Raw genomic sequence first — 9,588 nt, 5'->3', positions numbered from 1 at the left:
TTAGTGTCTTGCCGAAGGGCACATACGCCCACAATGGTAGCAGCGACGAGCCTTGAACCGATTACCTAATGGTTACAGGCAGGCGCGCTAACCACTACGCCACTGCGCCGGACGAGGTTACCAGTGAAGTATATGTTACTTTGTAGGTAATTATCTTTGAAGAATTTTTTTATGTGAAAATTTGATCAACCTATTTGTGACTACTGGATTTTGGAGCAATTGCCGATAAGTGTCTTGCTCGAGGACACATACGCCCACAATGGTAGCAGCGACGAGCCTTGAACCCATTACCTCTTCAGTCAGAGGCATGCGCGCTAACCAACTGTGCTACAGCTTCGAACACATTTGTTAAGAGTTACACAAAAATATTTAATATATGGGTGTTACTTACATTGATTTGGTTGTCGCTTAAAACTAACGTCTTCAGTTTGGCGAGACCTTTAAACGCCCCCGGTGTTATGGCCGTCAAACTGTTCTTTGCGAGAGAAAGCAGATTCAAATTCGCTTTTTTTAAGTCGGAAAATGCACCGTCGGCTATTTCGGAAATATTGTTCTAAAAAAAATAGAAAATATGAATAAATGAATGAATAAATGTAAATTATTTTATCCTCGCGTGGCCGGAAAACGAGTCGTTATAACACGGACGCGACAATACAAGCGTGTTTTTTTCTACAACTGTTGTTTTGTCGCTATATCCTATCTTTACGTTTAAAATATTTCTAAATTTTCGCAAGAGTAATCGAAGTGACAAATAAAGTTATTATTATTATTAAAACTCACCCTTTCAAGGTTAATTGTCTTGATAACCCTTGCAAGTCCATGAAAAGTTCCAGGCGTCAACGCAGTCAAAGAATTTCCTTTCAAATTAAGTTGACGTAGCTTAACAAGCCCACGAAACGCCCCTCTTTCGATTTCGGTAATTTTGTTATTACTAAGCACAAGCGTTGCAAGAGTTGGAAGGTTTTCAAAAGTGCCAGATACCAGTGTTCCCAGTCGGCTTCCTTTGAATATAAGCTCTTGTGTGTTCGCAGGTATTTCATCTGAAACACTGGCAACACCGGAGCACAGAACTCTTCGTCTGTTTTTTGTGCAAACGCAAGAATCGGGACAAGCTATGGTTCTGATTGCTGCATAATATAACACTAAACTTAAAAGCAACAACGATTTCATTTTTGCCCAACCTACCGCTTGAAAGAGGTTTTCATACGATTTATAATTGATAAAACTGTGTCGTTTTCTTCGTTACTACAGTAGGGTAGGGGAAGATGGGACACCTTTACCTCTATTTTCTCGCCCCGTTTAGTAGTAAACAAAGAACATTCAAGAAATTATAAAACTATATGCCTATGACTCCCATTGACCGTTAGTAATTGTTTAAAACACGATCAGGATATTTAGATATTATGTGCTAAAGGTGTCCCATCTTTCCCCGCCCTACTATATATATATAGTAAAGTGGGGTAGGATGGGATACACTATCATTCTATATTCTCATTTCATTTGGTAGTAAACAAAAAAAACATTTAATGAATTCTAAAATTGTATTCTCACGACTCCCACAGACCGTTGTTAAATAATTAAAGAGAATCAGGTTATTTTAATACTATGTACTAAAGGTGTCCCATCTTTTCCCATCCTACTATATACTACTGCTTAATTCTCCAATCTGCTACACGTTCTGTACTAACTACATATGAACTTTAAATAGCTGTAATAAATTTCTAAGCTTATATATAAGTACGAATTCACTCGTGTTCTGAACTGCAGCTTGTATAATTGCTTACCTAGTATGCTCCTGCAAAATAATCCCTTGCCGTCTGAAACACTTATAAATGACGTCACGCTGCGATGACGTCACAAAATAAATAACAAGTAACCCAAATTCGAAGCGAGAAATTTCGCGCGTCGTTTTAGAGGAAGTTGCGTCATAGTAATTGCTTCATGATGAAGAAACAAAAGACTTAGTGACGTCATAATTAGGGGAGACTTTTCTCACTTCAAGTGACAAAAAGACGCCACAGTTTGTTCAAATAAGGGTTGGGAAATCCTGGAAGTTATTCCAGTGAGTGGGGTGTAGCCATGTGTCAAAAATTTCGATTTTATTATCCTTGTTATTGGCTGTAAGCCCTGACGTCACAACTAGTATGATGTAACATCATCTATTGTATCGTGTTTGTTTGTGCCGCAATAACAAACAACTTGGTAGTTGTGTTTTTAAGTAAACTTGTATAGTAGGGTGGGGAAGATGGGACAGCTTTTCATTTTATTTTTCTCGCCACATTTGGTAGTAAACAAAAATCATTCAAAGAATTGTAAAAACCGTATCCTCACGACTCCCACAGACCGTTGTTATTTATTTAAAACACGATCAGGCCATTTGGTTATTATGTGCTACAAGTTTTCCATCTTCCCCCATCCTACTATGTATATAATAACAGCTTGTTAAGGCACATTATGACAATCTGTATTATAGGTGGCACAATTTGAGAGACATGTAAATCTAGTACACGATAACACATTTTAGAATAACTTTAAAACGAGCCAAACTTTAAACATCATTACTGATACAGTGTAGCAAACTACGTTAAAAGCAACGGACGAGTTAAAAACATTTTCTAACCTGTACTTTAGTTCCAAGTACTCTATCAACGCGGTGTATAACTTCAATGGGACATGGAGAACCCGCCATTACACCTAAAACAAATTACCAACTGTAAAAAACCTTTTCTTGGTGATAAAAATATATAGTAGTGTGGGGGGGGGGGGACGGGACACCTTTAGCACATAATATCCAAGTTTCCTGATCGTGTTTTAAACAATGAACAGCGGTGTGTGGGAGTCGTAAGAATATGGTTTTATAATCTTTTATATGTTCTTTGTTTACTACCAAATGGGACGAGAAAATAGAATAAAAAGATGTCCCATCTTTCTTTATTCTACTATATAACATAAAAACAAGTCTGTAATTAATTTAGGAACTTTGTTTTAAAGAATGATAGAAACCAGAGCAAGTGGCACAATGATCTGCTGATGTTTTGCTTAATGTTTAATTTAGGTAAGTAGGTAAGTTTAATTTAGGTAATAAATGGGACAAGAAAATAGAATAAAACGGTGTCCCATCTTCCCCAACCAACTATATAGTATGTTGCCCAATATCGACAATTACCTTTAGTAAGTCCAGTAAATTTGGCGTTGATACTTTCGGCATGTGAACACACGTCAATGTACATGGTAGGTGTTCCAAATATTGTTGTGCAGCTGTCAAGCAAAAAATATGAGTTTAATAAAAAATGAATGAAACTCCATTATACTCGCGTCGGGAGGCAACAGCAGTCTTTTTAACACTGATTTGTGCCGTTTATAAGCCGTGGCAAAAGGGGTTAGCGCTCTTACATCTAACCCAGAGGTAATGGATTCAAGGCTCGCTGCTTTTGTTGAGGGCGTATATGTGTCCTTGGGCAAGACACTTAACGACAATTGCTCCAAACCAGTGGTCACTGTTGGGTTGTCCAACTTATTAGTCATGCACAAAAAAAGACACTAAGCCAACACTAGTGGTAGTAATAATCCTCGAACCGGCACCCTTTTTGTCTAGGAATTTGCGCTTTAACCGCAGTGTCACCGTGCTGGTAGTAATAATATATAGGGTAGGGGAGACTGGACAACTTTAGCACATAATATTCAAAAATCCTGAACGTGATTTAAACGATTAACAATGGTCAATGAAAGTCGTGAGCATTCTTTTTTTCTGTAAATGTCTATCAAAATGGGACGGGAAATAGAATGAANATGTGTCCCATCTTTCCCCACCCTACTATATTTATTTAAATATAAAAGCTAAACTTACTTTTCTGCTATGAGTGTTCTTACACTAGCAGCAGGGTCGTAACCAGCAACAGCAAATACCATCGTTTGCCCGTACACTGCCATACACAAAGTACCTGCCACCATTCCAAAACAGTGGTATAATGGCACCTGGCATAGGACTCTGTCGTGCTGTAAAACAACGCTAGTTATATGTACGATGGCGAGCATAGGGCGCATTTATGTATCATGTGCTTATACTATGTTTTTCAGTAACAGATGTTTTATCTTGAAATAGGACATGAGGTGTGTGAATACAGTGGCGTATCTTAGACCCCGCGAAACCCTCAGCCGCGGATGGGTCCAGACAAATTAGGGGGCCACCATTATACCCGATAGAAAACAGGCGTTTGCATTTGTATGCACAACAATGTTAAAATAATAAATTGTTCTCGAGTATACATGATGTAATCTTTAAATGGTGACGTCAGAATATCAATGATGTAATAATATCTATATTATTACAAGTCAACTGCTCGATTATTACGTCATAAGCTTCTATATCTTAAAACGCCCCTGCATGAATACCCAACCTATATTGCGTGTGTCTGGTGTATAAGAAGACACACATGTTATAACTCAACAGTGAACATAAGATGTATAAATACACCAGCATATATGTCTGGTGTATACCAAGACACCAATGTTATAACTGGACAGTACGCGTGAGGTGTATAAAACACCACAAATGTCATAAATTTATATTGTACCGTAACCCGTTGAAAATATCACAACTCAATTATTGCACCATACATTAAATTATGACGTATTTACACGTCACCACTTACGTCATCGTCAAAACCGATCCGGTTTCCAATAAGAAGAGCGTTGTTGATAATATTATGATGGGTTAAAGTTGCACCTTTTGGGTGGCCTGTTGTGCCCTGAAAACAACAAAAAAACAGTGAATACAAACTACATACTCGTCCGGCGCTATAGTTAGCGCGCTAGCTTATAACCCAGAGGTTATGGGTACAAGGCTAGTCGCTGCTACCGTTGTGGGTGTATGTGTTATAAAGAAAGACACTGAACGGTAATTACTCCAACCCATTGGTTAGTAATTGATTGTCCAAATTATCAGCCATACATAAAAACTAAAAGAAACCCTAAAAAATAATCACCCACAAAGTAACATACATAGTAACTCAAAGCTGGTACGAGGTGTATAAAACAGAACACCCGCGTTATAATGACTGTCGTTTTCCGGCCACGCAAGGGTCAAACAAGTTAAACTTATTTCTTTATTTAAACACTTATTAATCAATGTGAGGAATTGTATATAACCGACGTTTCGCCTGCGAAATATATTTTGCTTTTTAGTTTAGGCGAAATATATTTCTTGTATAACAATTGCGTTGAACTTGATTTTTGCTTGTAGCACTTAATTCTAAAAACTTTTCTGACAAATTTAAATAGGCAACTATATTATATTACTTTTGTTACCAGGCATAGTGTAAATATTTTGATCCTGACTGTTTCATTACGAGAATCTTCACCCGCAAAGTAACATACTTGGTAACTCTCAAGCTGACACAAGGTGTGTAAAGCAGAACACCCGTGTTTAAAGTTAAGTAACCAAAACTCACAGAAGTAAATTGAATATTAATAGGGTCGTCCATCTGTAACGACGACTGACAGTTGTGAACTTGGGCGATTTCTTTCGGCCCTCCTGCATTCATAACGTCAGAAAACCGATAAGTTCCCGGAAAGTGTTTTTCCCCCATCATTATAACTGTGGTCAAATCGGGAAGCCTAAAAAACGGATTTAAATAGTTTAAACCAGAATTTCAATATTTTAAATACCTGCCTCTGGGCTATAGGATACGGATTAACTTGTCACATATATAGTATTATGGGGTAGGATGGGACACATTTAGCACATAATATCTAAATATCCTGATCGTGTTTTAAACAATTAACAACGGGCCTATGGGAGTCGTGAGATACGATTTTATAATTGTATGAATGTTTTTTGTTTACTAATAAATGGGACAAGAAAATAGAATGAAAAGGTATCCCATCTTACCCCACCCTATTATATATTGTACTGCGGGGAAAGGTGGGTCACATTTAGCACATAATATTCAAATATTTGGAACGTGTTTTAAACAAATAACAACGGTTCAAGGGAGTCGAGAGGATACGGTTTTATAATATTTTGAAAGTTTTTTGTTTACTACCAAATGGGACGAGAAAATAGAATGAAAGGTGTCCTATCTCCCCCCACCCTACTATATCTTAAAATTTTCTAGACAGCTTGACTAAATGATTTATAAACTCAGCGATCACTAATGAGTTATCCAAACTGTCAGATATACAAATAGGAGCAGTTACCGGTGACTTTTAAGCTGGCCTTCTTGGCAAAAATCAATCTCCGGGGAGGTCTCTCGTATCATATCATAATAATTTTGCGTCTTATAAGTCACGTCAGATATAATAGCTTTACAACCAACTTTACGTAATGCATATTCCATTTCAGAAGTCTGATACGCTGGGTTTACGTTAACCTAAAAGTAAAATATGAATGCAATGATGATACATATATCTCCCGTTTCGGTACAACAACTGTCGTATCACAAAGGTGTCCTATTTCATACACCTCGCGCCCGCTTTTAAGTCATTATGTGTGTAGTTTTGTGAGTATCTGTTTCTTCTATCTTTTTATTTATACAGAACTATAGGGAAAGATGGGACACCTTAGGCACGGATTATCCAAATATCCTGATCGTGTTTAAAACAATTTACAACGCTTCATGGAAGTCGTAAAGATACGGTTTTATAATTCTTTAAATGTTCAATGTTTACTACCAAATGCCACAAAAAATTAAAAGGTGTCCCATGTTCCCCACCCTACTATACAAATATCCTAATCCTGTTTTAAACAATTAACAATGGTTGATAGAAGTTGTGAGGACACGGGTTAAAAATTGTTCTTCGAAAAAATGTCATATCTTTCCCTACCCTACTATATGGTTAAACCGCACAATCTGCTCCTGACACACATCAAACCAGTTTAAAAAACCCGTTTTTGTTAACAACCTATCGGTACAGATTAGAAACGAAAAAAAAACATACCAAAATTAGTCCAATGCGCCCGGTCGCAAACTGGGTGACAACCCAGTCTCTTGTACTTGGTCCCCAAATCCCAATTCTGTCCCCTTGTTTTAGACCAAGCTTGAGCAAACCAGCAGCTAACTTGTCAACCTTTAATGTAAGTCAATTAAAATAAACGTTTAAATTTAAGACAAGGGAGTTGTATAGTAGGGTGGGGGAAGATAGGAAATATCAAGCACATAATATCCAAATATCCTAATCGTGTTTTAAACAATTAACAACGGTATATGGGAGTCATGAGGATACGGTTTTATAATTGTTTGAACGTTCTTTGTTTACGATCAAATGGGATGAGAAAATAAAATAAAAAGGTGTCCCATCTCTCCCCACTATACTATATTAGTGCCAGTGCGTTAGAATAATTAAAATATGACTCTATGACCAAGGACAAACCCGCTCAATATTGCAATGGCAACAAACCTCTTTCCTTTATTAGGTTAGGAGTATAGCCGAAACGATACAACGATGCGTTTTTAAATGAAACATATATAGTGGGGTGGGGGGAGATGGGACATACTTTATAATTTTCTCGTCCCATTTAGTGGAAGCAAAGAACATTCTAAGAATTATGAAACTATCCTCACGACCCCATAGACCGTTAAATGTTAATTGTTTAATAAACCACGATTAGAATATTAGGATACTATGTGCAAAATGTGTCCGCTGGCACATAATATTCAAGTATCCTGATTGTGTTTTAAACAATTAATAAAGGTCTACGGCAGTCGTTAAGATGCGGTGTTATAACTCTTTGGATGTTTTTTGTTTACAAATTGAACAATTCAAGAGAATAAAAAGTTGTCTTATATTTTTTTCCCCACCCTACTATAATTCATTATAACAATAACAGTTGCGTTTATATAAAGTACCATGTAACTATAAAACACTTATACCTCTATCATGAATTCGGAGAAAGTCAAACGCTGATCATTCTCACAGAAAACCAGGCATTCCCTATCTGGGTATTTTTCAACAGTTTGCTGCAGTGCTTTGCCAAGAGTCAGGTCCGACAACGGAAATGGAGAAGTACCATGGTAGTAGCTATTTACAAGCTTGGCTCTTTGGGTAGGAAGTTCTATGTTGTTTGACCTTAAAAACGAATAGGAAATATTAAATTTTTAAACCGATAAAAATCTGAAATTTAGCGGTTAGGTCGAAGACATTTTCTCCACGAAGACAGTTTGTCGCATATGTGCGTTTAAACCGCTTTGTCAGGTGACTTGCACATTGTAACAAATAAATACAGAACAACTCAAGAGCGACACCCAGTGAGGTCAACTTACGCTCGAGCTAGCCCCACCAATCCAACTGCTTCAAGGCGTTTCTGGTATGGGTTAGTGGGTAGTGGTAAAGGGTTGGGGGCTATTTATGTCTATGTATTATTGGGTATACGAATTAAGTAACTATCGGTTAGTGGCTTGGATCTTTAGTTTTTTACGGCGGGACATATATATAGTAGGCCGGGGAAAGATGAGACACGCTTTATAATTTTCTCGTCCTATTTGGTAAAAAAATGAACGTTCTAAGAATTATGAAACTGTTTTACAACGACCCCCATGTACCGTTGTTAATTGTTTAATAAACCACGATCAGAATATTTAGATATTATGTGCTAAATGTGTCCCCTCTACCCCTACCCTACTTATATACATGCATGCAAAAACGCGACACATAATATGACAAGCGGTACAGACTATACACGCGTAAAGCATAACATATATACTAGTATGATTATTATTATTACATTTTGGTGCATTTAACCTTTCGTTTTTTTACACCGAATACATGACAGTAAATAGTACGCTTGACGATAACGGAAAAAGGGAATTTAGTCTACTTTTTGGTGATAGGTTTTGGCGAAAGCAATATACCGGTAAAATGAAAGAATTTCATTACTTTTAACATATATACACCGCATATTAATTATTGTCATTTTTCGCTATGCCTGGGACAGTCGCTATAACATCCGACGCCGTGACCAATCCGGCGCCGTGGCAAAGTGGTTAGCGCGCCTGCCTCTAATCCAGAGGTAATGGGTTCAAGGCTCGTCGGTGCTACCGTTGTTGGCGTATGTGTCCTTGGGCAAGACACGTAACGGCAATTGCTCCAACCCAGTGGTCACTATAATGGGTTGCCCAAATTATCAGCCATACACAAAAAATGAAAAAATCCCCCCAAAAATATTCACTCACAAAGTAACGTACATGATAACTCGTAAGCTGGCACGTGCTGTTAAACCCGTGTGATAACGAATGTCGTTTTCTGGCCACGCGAGGATAAAGTAAGTTTTGTTCATTCATAACATGGATGTAATAAACCCTTGTGTCCGCATATTTGTCCTGCATAAAGACCTATACAGCACGCCCAAAGCGCTAGTAGTATCGAAACCGACTTTGGTTACGATACGAGCGTATATAGAATTAAAACTCAAAAGCTCACAATTAAAAATGTATTTCTAAAGAAAGTTAATAATGTCTTACCTTGTCAAAGAAAACTGGCGGGCATTGGTAAAACAAAACTCTCGACCAAGTACTTTTTGCCTGGACGCTGTGGTTGTTTTTATTACATTTACAAGTTTTGCACTTAAAACAACGTTTTTCGCTGCCATTA

General features: G+C 37.5%; 2 protein-coding genes across 2 annotated transcripts in view; both read right to left on the bottom strand.

Annotated features, from left to right (window-relative positions):
- Positions 1–1,669, bottom strand: part of LOC108950848 (chondroadherin-like protein) — a 10,587-nt gene extending 8,918 nt beyond the window's left edge. Inside the window, exons 1-2 of the mRNA XM_018816980.2 lie at positions 781–1,669; positions 392–553 (exon numbers count right to left, since the gene is read on the bottom strand). Coding sequence (XP_018672525.1) covers positions 392–553; positions 781–1,170 — 552 coding nt within the window. The 5' untranslated portion in view covers positions 1,171–1,669. The remainder of the gene's footprint in view (positions 1–391; positions 554–780) is intronic.
- LOC100181179 (acyl-CoA synthetase family member 2, mitochondrial-like) overlaps positions 1–9,586 on the bottom strand; it is a 25,970-nt gene extending 16,384 nt beyond the window's left edge. The window contains exons 1-9 of the mRNA XM_002124284.4: positions 9,459–9,586; positions 7,872–8,067; positions 6,940–7,068; positions 6,199–6,371; positions 5,451–5,616; positions 4,653–4,748; positions 3,848–3,996; positions 3,167–3,258; positions 2,621–2,694 (exon numbers count right to left, since the gene is read on the bottom strand). Coding sequence (XP_002124320.1) covers positions 2,621–2,694; positions 3,167–3,258; positions 3,848–3,996; positions 4,653–4,748; positions 5,451–5,616; positions 6,199–6,371; positions 6,940–7,068; positions 7,872–8,067; positions 9,459–9,586 — 1,203 coding nt within the window. The remainder of the gene's footprint in view (positions 1–2,620; positions 2,695–3,166; positions 3,259–3,847; positions 3,997–4,652; positions 4,749–5,450; positions 5,617–6,198; positions 6,372–6,939; positions 7,069–7,871; positions 8,068–9,458) is intronic.
- Between the last annotated feature and the right edge of the window lie 2 nt (positions 9,587–9,588).

Source organism: Ciona intestinalis, unplaced genomic scaffold, assembly GCF_000224145.3.
Source record: "Ciona intestinalis unplaced genomic scaffold, KH HT001078.1, whole genome shotgun sequence".
Lineage (NCBI taxonomy): Eukaryota > Metazoa > Chordata > Ascidiacea > Phlebobranchia > Cionidae > Ciona > Ciona intestinalis.
This window is presented reverse-complemented; position numbering and strand designations above follow the sequence as displayed.